Here is a 20,617-nt window from a genome sequence, read left to right on the forward strand (position 1 = left end):
TCCCTTGGATACTCAGGCTGTCTAAAGGCTGATGGAGATGGACCCCAGGGGACCTTGTAATGGAGACTAGGAAGGTGAGCCCTGGCATTGGTGACAGATGGGAGGCTGATGTCAAGGCAAGGGCATCAACAGAAACTGGTGCTTGTCTTTGACTTTGAGGGTTTGACTGTCTGGTCTGTGGGTATCTTAGGAGACTATATACATTTTTCCCCCTTCAGTCCTCTAGTCTGCTACACAAGCTTTGCCTGGTGAAAGCAGAGTTGTAGGGCAAAGGGACACAGTGAGAGAGAAAGACCTTGCTCACCTGTCTTCTCCTCCAAACCATCCCAATAGCAGCATTTCCCCGTGTTTAGAAGGTGACCTGGAGTCTATACTCCAGCTGAGAGGGGGTTGCTGTGGGTCTGTGAGTGAGTGGCAGGTGGACCAATGCTCAGACTGGAGATGCTGTAGTCCCTCATTCTCTCCCTTCTCCTCCTTAGCACCTGGAGCCCCCTGTGAGTTTTAGATTTGGTAGGAACTTGTGAAATTTCTAAGCTCCCTTGTGATGTAGTTCTTCTCATCAGGCCAGTCTGAGAATCAATCACTTCTAATGGGGAGTGGCCCCAGCAGTCATGAAGAGAGGATGTCATCTGGTTACACATTGTTGATCTTTCTTTATGTTAGTGGTGGTATGCATACAAGCATGCTCACACATTCCACAGATACACTGTATAGAATGTACATGTGTATGCATGTGTTTGCCCTGTGCATGTTGAGTGCCCGAGGGAGCCAGAAGATAGCATTAAATCTCCTGGAGCTGGGTTGTGATCCATCCAACATTGGTGCTGGGACTTGAATTTTGGTTGCCTAGAAAAATCTCTTATCCACTGAGCCATTTCTCCAATCCCCATAGGCATTTAGTATATGGATATTATGCAGCTATAGATTCTATAGATATGCTTAGAACTCTTAGGCAAAGTGTCTCTCTAGGAGAATAAATTGCTGAACAAAACAAGAAGCCAGGCTTTCAACAGACTCCACTTCTTTATTTGTATACCTGTATTCCAGTCTCTCTGAACATTTTTCATAAGACAGATTCCTCCCAACTTGTACAGTGCTTAGTGGTGATGCCTGTTTTCCATCTTTGAGTTCTGCTACTAATTACTCTGTTTATCTTGAGGCGTAAGAATCATGTGGCTAGCTGGGTAGCACTCCTGCAGAGAGGCAAGTGAGTTTGACTTCAGTCATTTTGCTGTCTAAAGTCTTTGAGTCTATGCCAGGAGAAAAGAATATGAAGTTACTTCTGCAGGACAGGACCTGATCAGGTTGATCTGTCATTCCGGATGTTTGTTCTTTTATTTGTTACAATCTCTTTACCCAACTAATCTCAGAACCAAAATAATCAGAAGAGCAGAAGTGACATTGCAGGTGCTTCTGAATTCCCGATAACATGTGCATGCGTCCGTGTTCTGTGCGCACAGAGCGTGGACATATTTACATGAATACATGTGCCCACAGATACTCAGAGAATGGCAATAACCACCCAAACTGCAGAACTTCTCTAGTCCAAGATTTTAGTGTGTATTAAGTGACACTTTCCATGACAGCTGACACAAGATTTTCACTACACATTGTAGGGCGGCATCTGTACTTGTCTGATGGTGTCTGTAGATACTTTTGAAACGTAAGTAGCTAAGTATGTCCTGATTGGAAGCAGCTTTTGGTCTCCTTTACCAGTTTCAGCCCTCAGCATGTCTAGGATGTCAGGCAGGGTCTGGAAAATGTTTAACTCTTTCTCCCATTCCAGTCCCCAGGGAGTCCTGATCGCACAACCCATCCACTGGGTGTGTGTGGGAGCTACAGTGTTTGAGATTATCAAATTTTGTGAGCCGGGAATAACTACTTTACTTAAGAAAGACTTTCATGTTGGCATAATTTTTATGTTGGCATAATAGCAGTCAGGCTACTCAGCTCAGAGTTCAGTCTGTGGACTACTTATTTTACAAATTGATTTTACATTTTTATCCATACAAGCTGTCATCGGCTCTGATCAACTCCTGCACAGCTGTGCCTCATGTCACGGACACCCATGGGTGGCCTCAGGATAGCAGTGCCCAGCAGCATTGAAGTATCTGCGGCTACCTAACTGCAATGTCAGCAGCTTTTAGCATAAACTCATAGCTTAGAAACCCAGAGTATTATGCCAACGTGAACAAGTCATCAGAGACAGACCGAGTTCGTGGAGTATGACATGACTATTAGTGACACAGTCCCTAAGGCTTGTGAAGTCACATGAACAGACTGTGACACCTTAGAGCCCATGTTATTGTGCACTAAAGCTTTAAAGACAAACTCAGTGAAGGAGCACAAATGCTAAGAGTATTACTGTATAAGACACAACTGAACAAATATTTCTTTATATTTAATTCCTACTGGATGGGAACAACAGCAAGGAAATTAAAATGAATTGGGCTTCACTTAGTCATAGCAACAGGGACCTTCACAAAGGATCCCATAGCCAGAGAGCATTCTGACGGCAACACAAGCCAGGAGGAAATCCAGGAACAGAAAGCAGTGTAAACTGTCTCACGATACACTTTCCTTGTGCCACCGACGCTTTCCATAACCCCAGAATACTCCCAAGTGACTTCTGCTCATCGTGTGTGACACTGGCTAAGGTGAAATTAAATAAAAAATTTAGCCTATTTTAACATCCTTTTGGAAATGTTATATGTTAAATACAAGATCTCTCCCTACCCCTCTCTCTCCTGTTTCTGCTTTACCTTTTAAATACAGAAAATATCTTCTAAATAGTCTCTATTTGGCTTTCCAGTTTTTGCTTGCTCAGTTAGTTCCAGATCTTTTGTAAGAGAGTCAGAGTGGAAGTGTCCCTTCCCAGCATCCCCTGCGGTCTGAGTCCACGGTGTCTAACACAGTGCTGAGCAGGCTCCAGGTGGCCCAAGAACTTTGCGTGGAAGCCCATGCCTCAACGTTTTCCTTCATTTTCACCATCATGGGCTCCTCCTTTCACAAATGAAGCACCTACTCGGCAGAAAAGAAATTTAAAAATGAAGGAGGAAAACAGGTCTGCCCCGATGGTCACTTCTTTCATGAAGCGTACCTTCAGTATGGAGAAACCAAAGCCATTCTCATGTGGAATATTTCCTTCAGGATGAGAGATTTGAAAACGTTGACCTCTGAGAGGAAATACTACACACTTCTAGGTTGGTGAAAGAACTCCCAGCGTCACTAGGATACTCTGGGTAGGAGGAGCTGGAGGAGATGATGTTTTTCAGCCTCTGGAGAGCGATGATCAGCAGCAGAAGCAGGAAAGCCAGGAGGCTGAGGAATATGGAGACATAGATGTAGACATTGGACAGGTGGCCCGAGGACGAGTCCACCGACGTGGATAGCGATGTGGGAAACAGCTCCAGGAAAGTTCCATTCTCCACACTTCCCGCAAATCCAGATGATGGGTCAGCCTCCGACATCTCTACGAAGAGGGAAGGCGTGAGTGCGTGAGTAGACGCTCTCAAACGGTCATCCACGTCTGCGTTTCACACAGGGCTTAAGAGTGGCGAAACTGGTATTGCTCTTTCATGACAGCAGCAGCAGAAATCGCAGGCTAGGATGTCAGCACAACAGACCGTCTTGGTTTTTAAACAAAGGCAGCAACAGCAGGGATCACTTGTCCACGGAGACTGCAGAAACAACACATGCACATCACTAACCAGGAAATAACACATCTGTAATCTCAGTTTTAGTTTTTTCTTTCAGGGAGGTTTAATTATGAAATCCATGAGGGAAGGAAAAGAATGAAACAATTCCCCAAGAAACAAACAATATTTATGTCCTTTCATTATAAATGAGATATGAAAACGAGCTTCCATTTTTCCCTTCCCAGAATTGTAGGTGTCAGGTTTCTCCAAGGAACTAAAGAGAAAATAAAAAGAAAAATATACATCTGCTGTGCCTCATTGTGATTCTAGTGGATACTCCAAGTGGATGCTCTGAGGTGGGAACCCAGAGTTCAGAACTAGAAGCAACCTCCTCCACAAAAATCAACCCCACACCTAACCAACACAGGACCTAGTGTGTGCCTTTTGTCTAATGTTTTAATTTATTGATAAAATTTCATTGGCATGCAATCAGACATCATTCTTAGGTGTTTCTTCTCTAATGGCAATTCATAATACTTTTTATATTGAGTATTTTATATATATATGTAGCTTAGAAGGAGTTGGCTTCCCTCCAAATGATGGAGAAGGTACAGGGTTTGCTGACAAGAGTCCAGTCTGAGACTCAAATTACTCATCATCCCTTACATAGCCACTCAAATCCTAACTTTCAGAAAAAAAAAAAAAGGAATTTTCAGTATCATGGTGGTTACATTCCTAGCAGTTGACTGAAAGTCTGAAGAGGGATGGAATCCCTAAAGTGAATTAATGCATAAGGTAGCTAAAGAGCATGCTAGCTTCGTTAGCGTGTAAACAAACAGGCATAGCACTTCCTTAAGAATATTTCTGTGGGAGGCAGAGAATACAATACCACAGAGACATACAAAATGCTCTAAATTCAGAGAATAAGCAGCCATGGGTGCATAGCCAGGGTGGCCACTTCTACAGTGAAACTCCTGAACCCAAGGCCCAGGAACATCGCAGAAGCTGAGTAGAGCAGAAAGATTGTGAGAGAGAGGCAGAAGAAGACAAGGGCATCTGCTGAGGGGCTGTCTTCTGGATACGACAGGGAAACTGCACGCAGGAAAGTTCAACAAACAGTAAAGTTACAAGATGACAACACCAACTGACTCGCTAACGTAGGTGGGGAAACCTCCTAAGGCCACAACCCAGGATGAAGGGATACAGGAGACCCATGGCTGCTAAGAGAGAAAAACGAGTCTTATCCATGGCTGAGCACCATGATCAATCCAATTCCAAACATTCAACCCTAAACATATGTACATAAGAGAAACACTCAATGGCCACGCTTGCTTCTGTGGCCAGAACTGGTGATCGCTGGAACAGAGACACCTCATGGAGGTCCAGAACTGGTGGTCACTGAGAGGGAGACACCTCCTGGAGGTCCCCGTCAGGTTTTACACAGAGCAGTGAGTCTTGGTGAGCGCCTCACAGTGTGCTAGGAACTGTTTTACTGGTTCTGAAAATAAATAGATGTCCACCTCTCACTCTGCTTTGCCTGGTGATTTTTAACTCTATTAGGCTTTTCCAGGCTCCTAATCATCTTTACAAAATAAAATGGTAAAAGGAACTGCAGAGGAGGTGCCGATCACGTTGATGTTGGAAACCCCTGCCTTTTCACAGCTCTCACACAATCCAGCCATTCATTTCTGGGGAATACAGGAAGGGGTCTCGGAGACAGCATGATACAAGAATAGAAGATTAGGATAGATGCCCAATAGACTACACCAGAAAAGTATTAGATGTCCTGGTGCAACCAAAGTGTAGCTGAGAAAACAGGACATGCGTAGATGCCAGCAGATTTGATAAGGGCAAGAGCTATAGATAGAAGGTAAGTCCTAGCTTCAGGTTTCTGTGAAGCTCCACTTCTTAGCTTCTGCTCTTCATTCTTCTGTTGTCCTGGCCTGGTAGGAAAGCTTGGACTGCATTCCTTTTCTGGAATGAGCAAAGAAGGTAGTGACTGGGCACCCTCTATGCCTCAAAACACTTTCCAGGGCAGGTAGGGTAGGGATGACCCACTTTACAGATGCAAAACTGGGCTGCAAAGACACTGAAGTTTACTCAGGGTGTGTAGCTACACGGTGAGAGAGAAGTACCCAGAGAAGGAGAGAGAGAGAGAGAGAGGGAGGGAGGGAGGGAGGGAGAGAGGGAGGGAGGGAGGAGAGAAAAGAAGGGAAGAAGGAAGGAAGGAGAGAGAGAGAGAGATCTTCCTAGGTAAAATACTAGTAGGTGGGAAGTTCCTTTCACAGGCCTAGAAAGACCTTGGTGCTTTGTGGTCTCTGACAAGCTCACAGGTCTGAGATAAGGTCACTGGCTTAGCCAGAATTGGCTGGTTTTCCTCAAGCTGCCTTTTTCTGTCGCTGAAATTAGTATAATTTTCTAATGCAGTGGCTGGAAGCACAGGCAACATTACTGCTGTACCAGGATGCCAGTACAGGCAAGGCAGGTAATTGTCTAGAGATGCTGTTCCAACACAGGCCTCTCCTTTCAGGGTGACTGTCCTGAAGGTCACCTTCTTCCCGGGAAGCTACAGTTGTCTAAAGAACAGCTTAGACAAAACCCCAAGACGCTGTGGGTAAAACACCCGGCCTCCCATGTGGCCTTTGGATAGTGGTGGAAAATAAAGCAGAAAAATCTGTGTCTCTCTTCAGCTTTACAGTGAAACGTCTTCTGCTTTGAAAGCTGTCTTCCTAATATTACAAATTGAGTACCATTTCCAGATTGCTTCTTAATGTAAAATGACAGCATCTCAAATTTGATCCATTGTTCTACCCTGACACAACTGAGTACGTGCACCGTCAGAGATGCTTTTAATTTGGTTACATCAGTTCTCATTTTCCCTACTGAAGTTTTAAAAGACTGCAGCATCCTCTTTCTCTCTGGCAAACGCTTTATCCAATGGTGAGTGTATAAAGCTGGTGGAAAAGGAATCCCGAATCCCAGGAGAGGGTTTCAGGAGGGCACTTCCCGGCTCTTTCTCAGTGATGAGGCTAAGGCAAAGAAGAAAGTGACCTAATCCTAAATGCATAGCCTTGACCTGTCTTGGGGCAGCAACAGCAGCCTCTCACCTCAAGTCATACTTAGGTTGTACTTAGATTCATGCAGATGTTGTTTTTTTTTCAAAGTCATTCTCAGACAACAGACTTTTTTTTTTTTTTTAAAAAGAAAGATACAAAAAGAGGGAAAAATAAGATGGTTCATGGTCAACCAATTCTTTGTTTCTTGGAATAAAAAACATTGTCCTGCAAAGAAATGTACCAAAGGCTACTAAAGTGAGCAAGTTGGAGCATTCTATCTCTCTCCATGAGCCCAGTGGTATGGGGTGGGGGAGGCAGGACAACACATACAAGATAAGATTGGCTTACTCACTTGGCACCACGCCCAGCCTCTTAGACAGTGGATACTTTCTATTCCCATGAGGTGATTATAAAGGTTGTAAACTCACATTTTCCTTTATCATTTGAGATAGAATCTCACTGTACTGCCTGGGTTGTCTTTGAATGCACAATTTTCCTGTCTTAGCTCCCGAGAGCTGGCATACACCTCCATGCCTGTGGGAATGAGATGATCTGGAAGAAGTGAACTTCAGTGTGCACCTTCATCCCTACATCCCTTCTGAAAAGAAGCATTGGCCAGCCCTCACTCATCTCAAGAGTTCTCTCACACCACACATCGGGAGCTCTCTGGAGGAAAGGTGGTATGTGAGCTGAGACTTGATGTGACCTGAATTCTAACACAAGGATTTATTAAATTCTGCCTGCAGGTCAGCTTCCAGTGTGGTACAGGAATGGTGGGCTCTGAGGTTGCCACTCAAATTTCTATGTGGATAAAAGGTATTTAAAGTTTTGTTGTGGAAAACAGGGACAAGCTACTTTGTATCCTTGCACTCATTCCTTAGTGACTTAGCTATTATGGCCAACAAAGTTATGTCAACATTTTATCAGTACTGAGTCCTGCTGTACCATCCCAAAAGGTGATCCTCCCAGGGCATGAGCAGTTTAGAGCTGTGTGATAAGGTATCTCATGGGTCCCACACACAGGGATGTAAAATTTGATACTATAACAGAGTTGATGGTTTCAGGTGATATATCAGTTATCCTTCTCTGCAGGACATTAGGAACAACCAGAATCTAGAAGAGATTTTACTCTATCTGAATAAAGCTGTCTTCAGCTTATTAGGAAAAAAAGGGGGTGTGTTACATAAGACCATGGCTTCCAGCCATTCCTTCATCCCTTTGTAATTACCATCTCCTGAATGCTTTCTCTTGCCCTTGGCCTTCAGGTCCTATAAGATTGGGGGAGGAGTGGGTGCTGACCATCATTCTCCCCACAACCCTCTCTAAATGAAAATCCTTATTTGCATTCAGTGGCAAACACAGACCTAGGCTTGCAGTCATCAAAGTAAAGTTTACTTTGATGTAATGAGCTATGCTTACTCAAAGCTGATTCAGCGATCCACATGTTTTCCCATTTGAGAAGTGTTCTTACTTATCAGAACAGTATGTGTGTAAAATTCTGCATGAACCTTCATCCTGATTCATTGTATCTGTCCTATAAAAATTAAAACACAGCTGCATGTAGGGACTATCATCCCTAAAATAGACTGCATCTAGGGACTATCAGCCATTGAGCTATATCAATGGCTCTCAACCTATAGGTCGGAACCTCTTTGGCAAACCTCTGTCTCCAAAAATATTTACATTACAATATATTCATAATAGTAGCAAAATTACAGTTATGAAATAGCAACAAAAATATATGGTTGGGGGTCACCACAGCATGAGAAAGTGTATTAAAGGGTTGCAGCATAGGAAGGTTGGGAATCAGTGACCTAGAGAGACGCCCTATAGGAAGAGATTGGGAATTCTGCACAGTGCACTTGAATTCATGGGTTCCTACTGGATAGGGTGTAATGGAAAGTTAAAATACACAGTCCTCTGCTTTCTCACGTCAAATGAGTTATCAGAAAACTTCCCATTGTACTTTTGCAATATCAATGGGAAAGCTTTGGGTCAGTGATTTATTTTTCAAATTAGTTCTAGGGCAACTTTTGCTTCCCGGCACCCATGTCATGTAACTCACAACTGTCTGTAACTCCATTTCCAGGGGATCTGACATTTCTGGCCTCCTCAGGCTGTACTCATGTGCAGATACTCACAAAGACACATACATACATGCACACTTTAAAAGAATAAAAATACTATTAAAAGCTAATAATAAGATCAATTATGCTTTGTTAGACAATGGATTTTTATCCTAAATACTTTAGAAACTTAATTATTCATTTAAGATATAATATCAAAAATATACTTTTTGATATGCAAACAGAATGGAATCAGAGATGTTATAAAACCATGAAAGCATTACAAAGGGAGTATTGTTTAATTTCTATCTTATACATTCTCAAAAACTATTTGGGTATAAGTCCTCTGCATTTATTTATTTACTTATTTATTTATTTATTTTTGTTTTTTGAGACAGGGTTTCTCTGTATAGCCCTGGCTGTCCTGGAACTTACCCTGTAGACCAGGCTGGCCTCAAACTCAGAAATCTACCTGCCTCTGCCTCCAAAGTGCTGGGATTAAAGGCATTTGCCACCACTGCCTGGTAGTCCTCTGCATTTATATGACAATATTTTAGGGGAGAAGATGAAACTATTACTCTTAATAAATTTTTAGTGTATTTATGCTCCATGAAAAGATTTTATATCTAAATCACTGCCTTGGCAAGAATAATTATTTCCAAATACTAGAATTTTGCAATAAGACAGATGGGCGATTTAAATAGGCAACTGCTTAGATTAAAAAATAAGCACCCCCACCCCCACCCCAAGGTTATCTCAGGCATAGCATTTTTATGATTCTTTCATGTGTTTGGGAAAAGATCAAGAAGATAAATCCCCACACTTGTAAGTGGGCCCACCTCGCATGCAGTGCCTGGACCACATCAAATGCAAAAAGCATCCTCTTCAAGGTCAAAGGGAACATGGGCTAGTCAGGAAGCAGCAGAGTGATGGAAGTCGCTTCAGGGAGTGGGAAGAAAGGTCACAGCTAAAGGGAGCATTTGCAGAAAAAGCTAAAGGGGAGGTAATGACTCGGTCACAGGCAAAGCTGAGACAAACCTGGGGGAGAAGGACTGTGGAAGCCAAGATCGCCTTTCACGATGCTACCACCATTTTAATGAGGCGTTTCTCTTCTGTTTTCTCCTCACACCCACCTCTGAGCATTTTCAGGTTTTAGAGGTGTGTTCAGAAAAAAAAATATTCTCGAAGTTGCTACAATTATTTAAACCATAGGATTAGTATACAAAAAAGTCTTGTGTACCTTTATAAAGTCTGAATGTGTTCTTAAGAATTCACATTAAGCCGTGCTGTGGTAGGAGTGGAATGAAGTTCTGTCCTTTCTCATTTAAGATAATTTTATAGTAATTTTTAATTCTTTGAGAATTTCATGTATGTATGCAATAAAATATTATCATCCTTGCCTCTGCCTCCCTCCACCCCCCATATCTCTATCAACATGTTCCTTCTCAATTTCATAGCTTCTTTTTTGTCTTTTGATAACCCACTAAGTCCAACTAATTAGCATGTGAGTGTGAGGCCACTCACTGCATGATGGGAAACCTACCAGTGGCCACATCCTCCAAAAAGAAGGATTGTTCCTCTCTCGGCTGCTCTTGGCTGCCAATAGCTCCTCAGCAAGCGCTCAGGCCCAGACATCACCTCCCCCACCTGGGTGATTCTTGTGCAGGTCACCACAACTGTAAGATGATTTCTACTCAACTTGTGTTTTTCCTTTGAAGGTATGCTTTGAACATTTCCTTACCCAGTGTTATATCTAGAAAAAAAGTTTGTAGTTGTCATAAATCTCTGAGATTGGAATACTTTTTAAATTCTTTATACATCAATGGTAGATATCCTTCAACTTCAGAGCCTAGACTGCTCTAGGGGAACAGGGAAGAGCTTGGAGAATTAATTCTACAGTCGTTGATGGGACCCACCCTAAATCTATGCAGAGTCCTTAGAAGGGGGCAGCTGCAAGATGCTGAGAATGAGAGCATGGGATTGTCATAGCTCATTCCCTGCCCTGCCACCATCCTTCCTAGTGTCTGTCATTAGCTCTCTCCTAACACATGGCGCACATTCTTCACACACACTCTCACTCACACACACACAGAGAGGCATACTCTTCATACACACATACACACACACACACACACACACACACACACAGAGGCATGCTCTTCATACACACACACACACACACAGAAGCATGCTTTTCATACACACACTCACACACACAGAGGCATGCTCTTCATACACACACACACACACAGACAGAGGCATGCTCTTCATGCTCACACACACACACAGAGGCATGCTCTTCACACAGACATGCACACACACAGGCATGCTCTTCCTACACACACAGGCACACTCTTCACACACACAGAGGCACACTCTTCACACATAAGGCACACTCTACACACACACACACACACACACACACACACACACATGCATACACTCTTTAGTCTATAGCTTATTGTGATCTTGATCCCCTTGCACCCCATTTCCCTGTATTTCTCATGTACATCTCAGGTAAGATATTTAATGATACATTTCTGTTTGTGTGTGGTCCTTTAAATGTGTGTTGTTATTTGAATATGTATGCATGTATTTCCAGTATCCAGAATGTATGGCTACTGAACAGTTCATTTATTCTAACCAAGACTCCAAATTTAAAATACCTTAATAATTGAGGCACAGAGAAGGGATGCAAATTATCAAATATATTTAGTTCTCCAACTTTGCTTAGAACAATACCCTTACAAACTAAAAGCCATAACTGACCCATCAAATTACATGCATAAGCACAGACTGAAAGACAGGTGATAATACAGCTTGTCTCCAGAGAGCTTTAGCATTAACTAAATAGTTCACCGAGCCACTGCTCATTTTCGTATCTTTACAAATACACTTCTGCATTTGTTTAAAGTGAAGCCTCAGACAAGTATTAAAGCACCACAAGGGTGTACAAATGTTGTGTGTCTCGCACTTCTCAATGGGGACCCAAGCTCACAGAGTCTTTGACTTAATGTACTTAAAGCTTAGACCTAACATTTACTTGGATTAATGAACCATCATCTCTTGCAATGCAGCTCCAAGGAGAACCTAGCTGATTATGTATTATATAAATTGCACATGTCATCTGGATATCAGCCAAGTATTTAGTGTAACACATACAGATACATTTTTGCCAAATGAATTCCCTCATTCTTCTAGTCCTCTATGGCTGACACTCAAAGTGTGATGAAGCTTTTTGTGGGAAAAATGGGCATTTAAGAAGAATAATGCTTAGTAATTGCCAGCTTGCACCAGCTAAGTTCTTGGAAGCATTCAGTTTTAGTCATATGACATGGTTTATTCCATCTGAATACTGAGCAAAAAGAAAGACCTAGATCTCAACATTTATTACCTTTAATGTAATGCAGAATTCTTAATGGATTTTAGATAAATTAAAATTTTTAAAAAGTGTTACTATAAAGGACATTAAAGATCCAAGATGGTGGAAGATATCTATAATCCTCACACTATGTAGAGTTGGGCAGAAGGATTATAGGTTCAAGACCAGCCTGAACTAAACATATAAGATGGCCCAAGCTGAGGAATTCGAATAAAGACTGCATGTTAGATTATACCAGTAGTAAATTTCCAAATGCAATATGAGAAATTATTCTTAGGAACTATTATGTTGAAATAGCTAGCCATACTATCAGGTGATCTTCAAGTAACATAAGAGTGAATGCATGTTCTCATGCACAGAAATATAATAGATCAAATGTGTCAGTGCCTTAAAAAAATTAGCTTCTCTAATCTGATGTACAGGTGTCCACTGTCACTGTCAGGACTCTTGTAAGTTTTCATGATTTTTTTTCAAAGATTTCAAGAAAAAAATGCTTGGAAAAATAAGCTGAAATTCAGCCCCAAAGTGAGAAGCTTCAAAAGAGATACAAAGCTCAAAAGCTCAGTTCTCTGCTGCTACCATTAGCTCACAATGTCCCTACAGCACAGGTGCCTGCAGCGAGCAATTGCAGGATGGCCCTCGGTAAAGAGAATCTTGTCTGGGAACCAGTTAGCCTTATTCATGAGTACTGCCATCACCATCCACCGAACTGAATGTCCCATGGGCCCTTGGGATCAGAGAATCCAGGTATGTCCCTGCTATCATGTTGTCTTCAGGGGCAGCTACAGTATTTAAGGTCCTATAGCTTAAACACCCAGGCAAAGGCAGCACTGTGAAAACATCATAGTCCCACAGAGTGGGACTATGTAGAAAAGCCACAATAGCTACTAACGTCCAGGTTCAAAGACCTGGAAAATAACAGTAGTAGATAAACTAGACAGAAATAGAGCTGTTACCTAGGCAGCGAAAGAAAACGCGCAGTCTGCAAACAGCAAGTTTTACAAATCAAAGCACTCAGGCTTCTCACAAACCCTAACAAGGTTACAAATCCATCTCCTGGATCATCCAGGTTTGGGCGAGTTCTTCAGTGTGGTAGGAGGACCAACACCATCCTACAATGTCTTCTGTGGTCCAGGGTCAGAATTCTTTGAAATCAGGGGCTAGTAAATAATTAACAAACTGAATCTAGTCAACTCTCTATATAGCTGTAAATTAGATACTTGGGAGTATTGATTTGAGAAGTGTGCTTTCTAGTCACCACTGATTATACAGAGTTGCAGAAAGGAGCTCTGAAATGATGCAGACTAGACAAGCTGGATTTGAGATGTAAATGGCAAATGTCATCATCCCTACAATGAAATGGATATTCTTTTGCCTGGATCTCTGCCTAGAGCAGAATAGAGGATGCTACTTCTTCACTAGGGAAGTGTGTTTTCACAACAAACTTCTGAGGTCCTGCTCATCCTTTGTGTGAGCACAGAGTAGTAGAACTTGACTGTATCCTCTCTGTCTCCCTCTATCTCTCCATCTCTCTGTCTCCCTCTATCTCTCCATCTCTCTGTCTCTGCCTCTCTCTGTCTGTCTCTCTCTTTCTCTTTATCTCTTGAGCTCAGAAGTCTCGCTTACAAAGAAACTATCAACATATCCCTTGTAATCCTGAACAAAATGATACATCAGGCTATCTATAGAGTGTGGGAGGAAATCAAGCCCTCAGCAGCTTGTTGTCATTTTAGATAATAACCCAAGACCAAACTCTGCCAAATCCCATATGGAAGTAAAAAAGCAAGTGTTGGCTCAGTTCCCCTAGAACATACTTCAACTTTGACATCTAAAAAGGCAAAATTGAAAAATAACCAAAAATTATTTGTAGAAAACAGACTGCTGTATAGGTGACCTATGCAAAATAGTTATATATTCTTCTAAAATATAAACAAATATGGCTTGAGAGAGGAAATAAAGAGTAATCTTTTCTGCAGGCTCACAGAAAGTACAGGTCTCGACCAGAGACACATTTAGCCATAATTACCTGTTCTTTGTTCTTTCTTATTTCAGTGCTGTGGGCTGACCTGCAGGGATACAACATACAGAAGAATGCTGTGAAGTAGAGGAAAGAGACAAGGGATGTATAGAAGGGCACACTCCAGAGCATGATGGGGAAAGGGAGGGAAACCCTGGGTGTCTCTAGGAGAAAGGGGAGCTAGACGAAGCAGTGGGAAAGACAGCAGTACCACCTGGGTACTAGCTGGAAGAAGTTGCTGCGGAGCAAGAGGTACTAGTTCTGGAGATAGATAGAGAGAAAGAGAGAGAGAGAGAGAGAGAGAGAGAGAGAGAGAGAGAGAGAGAGACAGAGACAGAGACAGAGACAGAGACAGAGACAGACAGAAAGAGACAGAGACAGACAGACAGACAGACTCAGAGAGACAGAGACAGAGAGAGACAGAAAGAGAAAGAGACAGAAAGAGACAGAGAGAGAGGGAGAGAGAGACAGACACAGAGAGACAGAGAGAGAGAGAGAGAGAGAGAGAGAGAGAGAGAGAGAGAGAGAGAGAGAGAGTACAGGGAGACTGTGTCTCTTTGTCTTTATGACTCTTAAAGGTAGTTATTATTAACCCTTTCCTTTATAAACAGCTATTACAAGTTACCCACGAATGTAGAGGCAGGGTTGGAATCAGTGTCTACATCCCTATGTGTTCAAATCCTATGTTCATCATATTTCTTTTTTTCAGGGGGCTAAGAATGGGAGAGAGATCCTTGGAGACCTTGAATCACCGGTGAGAAAAGGCTCCAGTCACCCCACTTCTGTGCCCATTGTAGTGTTCCCACCTTGTCTGAACTTACAGTGACCACTATATCACTTGTTTGGGGCTGAAGAAATGTAGAAACTGTGACACCTGTCATAACAGGAAACATGTGAGCAGAGTAAGATCTGCCACACCCCTTTTCTCTGTGCTCGTGACTGTATAAGAGTTCCTGAATAACCACAGTGACTGCCTTTACCCTTGCTGGTGTCATTGGCATTTAGCACTAACAGTGGATAAACACTCATTGTGAGCTTTGCTATTACCACATAATCCATTTTTGATGACTAATACAACATTGCACTCTACTGTGACATCAGATTTTCTGATGGGTCTCCAAGAACATGACTACTAACAAACCTAATTCTGGAGAAAAGTTACATATATTGTATGTGTAATATGTTCACTAAGGATTTGTACATTAATAATTAGTATAATGATCTACCAGTAAATAGAGCCAAAAATATAATCCATCATGTGATGAACTGCTAGAGTACAAGAAAAATCTTTAATAGGGACAAATGGTTTTGGGGGGAAGAGGCAATAATAATATTAAAAGTAGATTAAAGTTAAAAAAAAACGGCCCATCATACAAATTAGGGTTAAGGCTATTTTTTGGTACAGAAAAGCAATTCTTTTCTATATTCATTCAATAAACAGTCACTAATTATGTACTACAAACAGGAAAAGATAAAATATTATCAATATGTACATACAATCATAAGCATTTATTTTCCTATCTTAATTACTCTTTGGGAATCTCATACAGTATATTTTTATTATATTCCTTCCCATCTCGCAGATCTTCCCCCACAGTTCACCTAACATCATATTCAATCTCTTTAGAAAACGAAATAAAAAAACCATAGAGTTTGTTTTGTGTTGGCTCCCAGCCATGAGGCCTGGCCTGGAGCGTGGCTGATATAACCAGTGTCACTCCGTTGAAGAACTCTGAGTTTTCCTCTCGCAATGGCTATCATCTGCAAATACTTTTAGCTAGGGTGGGACTCTGTGCCCATTTCCCACCTTTGTGCTAGCATTTTGTCTGGCTTAAGCTTGTGCAGGTCTTGTGCATGCGGCCACAGTATCTGTGAGTTCCTATGTGTCTACCCTGCAGTGTATGGAAAAGGTTGCTTTCTTGTGCATACATTTTATACACCATCTTGACTAAAAATTTTAAAAGACAGATTTGTTCCATATTATATATCCTTTACTATATAGTCATAGGTCACTTACCCAGTACACCTCCCCCACCCCCATTACATCTAAGAATGATGTTCCGGGCATACCAAACTGCTCTAAACTTCCCGGTTAAATTTTCAGTGCTCATGTTTAATCTCATAATTCCCACCTACTTCCTCTATGCAAATTTCTGGCTCCCTGCTCTGTATTCTCAAACTATGTTCTTTATTCTCTCCATACCCATTTATACATTTCAGTGCATCAGTTCTATATACATGTGCGTGTGCTTCCACAGACTGTGAATCCTCGGATCAAAGGACCAATAGCTCACCTTCCCTGCTATCTGCAGACCATCACAGATGCACACAATTGATGAGTATTTGCTAGACAGTTGCATGAATGAAAGAATAAAATAAGAAAACCTTGAAGCTTCCTGGAGAGACAGCCTATATTCTATTTTTACAAGCAAAAGAATATTTACTGAGCAAATGAATGATCCTGTTGTATAAAATCACAGTTACTCAGAATGGCAAGTACTCAGAATATGCATGAACTTTTCCTCTATTTTATAAAGAATTTATTTGTAGCAATAAAATTAAGTTTTGCGATACAGAGTGAGATCCCTACATATATCCTTAGAATTAATTCCGCTCCTCATTGGTGACTAAGAAATTTGCGACTTTATCTGGTTAATCATCGAGGATGGTTAAGAAGAAATGGGAGGGTATGCTTGTAAAGTTTATATCTCACAATGTAAATGTCACAGAGTTAGTGTTCTGCTGTGGGCACCATCCCGTCTTTCTGAATTTAAAATGATAGCCGCATCTCCTTTTGTTTTCCATCTGGAGTTGAATTTAGTCTGTTACCTTCTTGAGTGACCTCTTTAGCAATTATTATAGGCTGATATTTATCAGAGGCTTTCGTTACTATCTACAGTAATATAAGTCTCAAACAAGGAGCCCTGCAATACACACTTTAGACTGAACTGACTTTCTGTCTTAACACAAGACAATAGATGGGAATTTAACAACTAAGGACTTGGGTCTGTTAATGACATGTTCAGTTCCTGATAAGAACTCAGAGCTCTTCCATACTCAGACTGCCTTGGGATGCAAGCCAGAGGTGCAGTGAATGTGGACGTGGTTTCTTGGCTGCTAGGAATCAGCCTCTCTCTCTCACACACACTTCTCAATGCCAAACTTCTTTAAATGGTAAACTGGATACAAAGTGCATGGTCACATCCCTAGGGAACTCCTGAAGAAGGAATTCTGGTATTGGGAGACAGCTGGCTTCAGAATGCTACACCCTGTGGTCACATCTCCAACATCAGAACCAGAGCTCAGAACGGCAGACTTTGGCTCTGTGTCATGCCACCTTGCATCTGGACTGGCCAGTGAATGCCCAGATAGATTTCATGAATTTAAATCAAGGACAAACCATATGTGTTTGCCCAGAACTTCATTCACCTAAGCCTGTTGGGTCCTTCGCATGCACAGATTGTCTGAAAGGAGTCCTGCTTATTCACGCATTCAGAGCTTGAGCATCTGCGTTGGATTTTCTATGCTTCAAACTACCAAAAGGCTTTGCTATTTTCTTTTCTCTTTCACTATGAACAATGATACAAGAGAACAAAATTTGGCCTATGATGCCTTATTTAGCATGTGATAATACAACATACTCTACTCTTGCCATTTTTTTCCTGATAATAAGTTAAATGTAAAAATCACTATATAAAATAGGAATGTTAAAATATAAGTGTAGGGACAAGAGTGAGTCTAGAACTACCATCAAATGAAATCCAAATTGAACCTGCTGGAAACCAAGGATGGATGAGAGGATTTTACCTGGGATGGGTTCCTGTTTCACTCTTAGAACGAATGATAACCCCAAGGTTACTAAGTGACTCACTCACACAATTAATCATGGTGGCCAAATGCCTCTTCTTTCTTTCTGCCTTGATAAATAAGATAAAGGAAGACAGGAAGAGGAATTCAGAAAGCTTGCTGATGAATCCTTGGTGCCAAGGACAACAGTACAGTTGCTATGTCTTAACATCAGATCCACTCGTGAACCATTAAAACAATGAGTCAAATCTGGCAAGCCAAACTGATCAAGGCAAAGGAGAACAGAGTCCATCTTACCTTACACCAAGCTTCTTCAGAGACAGCCATGAATGTTGTACTCTGAGCTGGCTTTCAAAGAACTTTGCTTTTCTACAGGGGAATAAAGGTGAAAAAACAAGTACCCCCTCTAACTCAAAACATAAAATGGAATACTCTACTCACTTTCTGGAGTTTAGAGGCCCTAGAATATTAATGGAGTGGACTGGTCTCCTTCCTCCATCTCCACTTTGCCCAGCATTTCAAGGTAGTCAGGTTGTAATCCCACCGGGCAACTTCACCTACAAGCACCTCAACTTGTTCTTGATAATGTTGTGTGCATGTCAGAGCTGGGACAAGAAGCCTCTCCAGCAAAACATGAAGCACATTCAGTTACACACCAGTATATAAGTCACGTCTGTAGACTAAATCACAGAGTAATCTTATGATCTAGTTGGTCAACTAAGACAATTAAATACGATTTTAATGCAGTTTTAGGGACAGTGCCTTTGGGCAAAAGGATGGCACAAAAAGCAAATATTTTAGGAAAAGACTTAACCATCTTGCCTCTTTCCTGTTGTCTGAACAATGAATCAGAGGAATAGAAACAGAAAAGTACCTTAGAACAAAAATCCTTAGGAGTGATTTCTGGGCGGACCTCAGTTCAGGGCCAGCAGGCTGTCCTGTACCTGCTCTAGATACCTGCATTGGGAGCCATGTCCAACAGGACAGCTTTGACCTTCCTCTAAGCGTAGGACTGTGAGACAAGACCCATTGAATTGAAGTGCTTCAACAGGACATTCTCCCCAGGGAAACAAATCAGCGGAGAAAACAACGGAGGATATTAAGATACAGATCTAGTCCCTGGAGTCCCTGACAATAAACCCCGGGGGAGCCCGCGAGACCAGACACCTGGCCACGAAGGCGCACAGGCACATTCCACAAACCTGGTCTTCAACAAGACGTTTCTGCGAATGAATGTGGCTCCCTGCTCTCAGGAGGAGGGCGCGTTGCTTATTCTTCGGTCTTAATGAGAACTCAAACATTTTCCCGTAGTGCGCGCACCTCCCGCTTGCCTGGGAGGCTCAGGATTGCAGACAGTCTGGCATCTCGCATCTCGCATCCCGGGAAAGCGAAGGGTTGAGAATGCGTTACTTACCCGGTTTTGGGAGGAAGCTAAGAAAGCTCCGTTGGGGAACCCAGGAGTTCGGCGGAAAGAACTTATCCAAATTTGCAGCCACGCGAGAAGACTCAAGGGAATACAGGACAGAGAAACGCCAGCCGTCAATGTGCGTGTGGCGACTCACCAGAAAGGAACAGATGACCCTAGAAATAAAGAAAAGCTCTCTCACACACCTCAAAGCCCACACTAATGGCATCAGAAATGCATTACAAAGTGTAAACTGCCCGCAGAGGAATCAACCTTTGCAGCAGCGCGGACTGGAGGGCAGACTTTCCTGACTCCCTGAGCTCAGGAACCAGGCGGGTCATCCCAGGGCCAAGGACATTGCCTGTCCGGCCCCTGGTGGATCCAGCTGTAGCTGGCTGGCCCAGTCTCCCTGAGACCCCGAGAGCTGGGCTGCCGGGGCCTGCTTCGGGACCTTAAGGATGCGTCCAGCTAAGAAAAGAAAAGATTCGGGAGGCGTTCCACAGCAAGGAGTCAAATCTCAAGTAGTCCCAGGAGAGTCGAGGACGAAGCATCCCGCAGCTAAGGAACCCCACTGCCGCCCTAGGCGGGGCGTCCGGCAGCCCTCTCTGGGGACCAGCCCACTGCCATTGCTCTGTGACCGGTTTGTTTTAGTTCCCCACTCCTGTGCTCACTGATGGGCGGATTTGGACTCCGGCGCTGGGGTGGGGCGGCGGCCCTGTCTTGAGGACGTGCGCCCCACGGCGATCCTAGGGAATGCACCGCGCGGGGGCGCGGAGCGCGAGCAGAGCGCAAGAGCCGCGAGCGCAATGGGAGTGGGCACCCAGCAGGACGCACTGGGCTCTGCGCTGTCCCTCCGCCCTCCGGGGCCATGCGACCAATGGCTGAGAGCTGGGCCCACTCCCCGCCACCAGGCAGCCCAGGCGCTCTGGAGCTAGGACAGCACCGTGTTCTGATGAGGGAGGAGCTTACACCCTGGTTGGAGGATGAGGAGGCGTTTGCGCGGGGAGCCCCATCTGGGGAAGGCAGGTGTGGTGTGGTGAACTTTTGTGGCAATACGTAGTGGGCCTCCGTTTTTTTCTAGGCGCAGGGGAAAGCATCCCCTTCCTTTCAAAGTTTCCCTTCTTAATGTTCTGCGCAGCTCCACTCCAAAGGGGCGAGCTGCAAGGGACGAATTTCACCTCAGCTCCCTTCCCCCATTCAGCCTTTCTCCTTCCCGCCCTCTCACTCTTCTGAGAAACCATCTAGT

The 20,617-nt window shown here is 43.0% G+C and overlaps 1 protein-coding gene across 5 annotated transcripts; it reads right to left on the bottom strand.

The window, feature by feature from the left end:
- Positions 1-1,000: 1,000 nt before the first annotated feature.
- Positions 1,001-20,236, bottom strand: Sertm1 (serine rich and transmembrane domain containing 1). Of its 5 annotated transcripts, none has more exons than XM_031373846.1 (3): positions 20,043-20,236; positions 19,381-19,547; positions 1,001-3,470 (listed from the first exon to the last, which is right to left on the bottom strand). In XM_031373846.1, exon 3 carries the CDS (start codon positions 3,468-3,470, stop codon positions 3,147-3,149), a length of 324 nt encoding a protein of 107 aa, XP_031229706.1. In that variant the 5' UTR covers positions 19,381-19,547; positions 20,043-20,236; the 3' UTR covers positions 1,001-3,146. The 5 variants fall into 5 exon arrangements, with proteins under 5 accessions (XP_031229706.1, XP_031229702.1, XP_031229703.1 ...); XM_031373842.1 differs by having other exon boundaries at positions 1,001-3,680; XM_031373843.1 differs by having other exon boundaries at positions 1,001-3,680; positions 19,645-20,236.
- Between the last annotated feature and the right edge of the window lie 381 nt (positions 20,237-20,617).

This window comes from Mastomys coucha, unplaced genomic scaffold (assembly GCF_008632895.1).
Source record: "Mastomys coucha isolate ucsf_1 unplaced genomic scaffold, UCSF_Mcou_1 pScaffold16, whole genome shotgun sequence".
Lineage (NCBI taxonomy): Eukaryota > Metazoa > Chordata > Mammalia > Rodentia > Muridae > Mastomys > Mastomys coucha.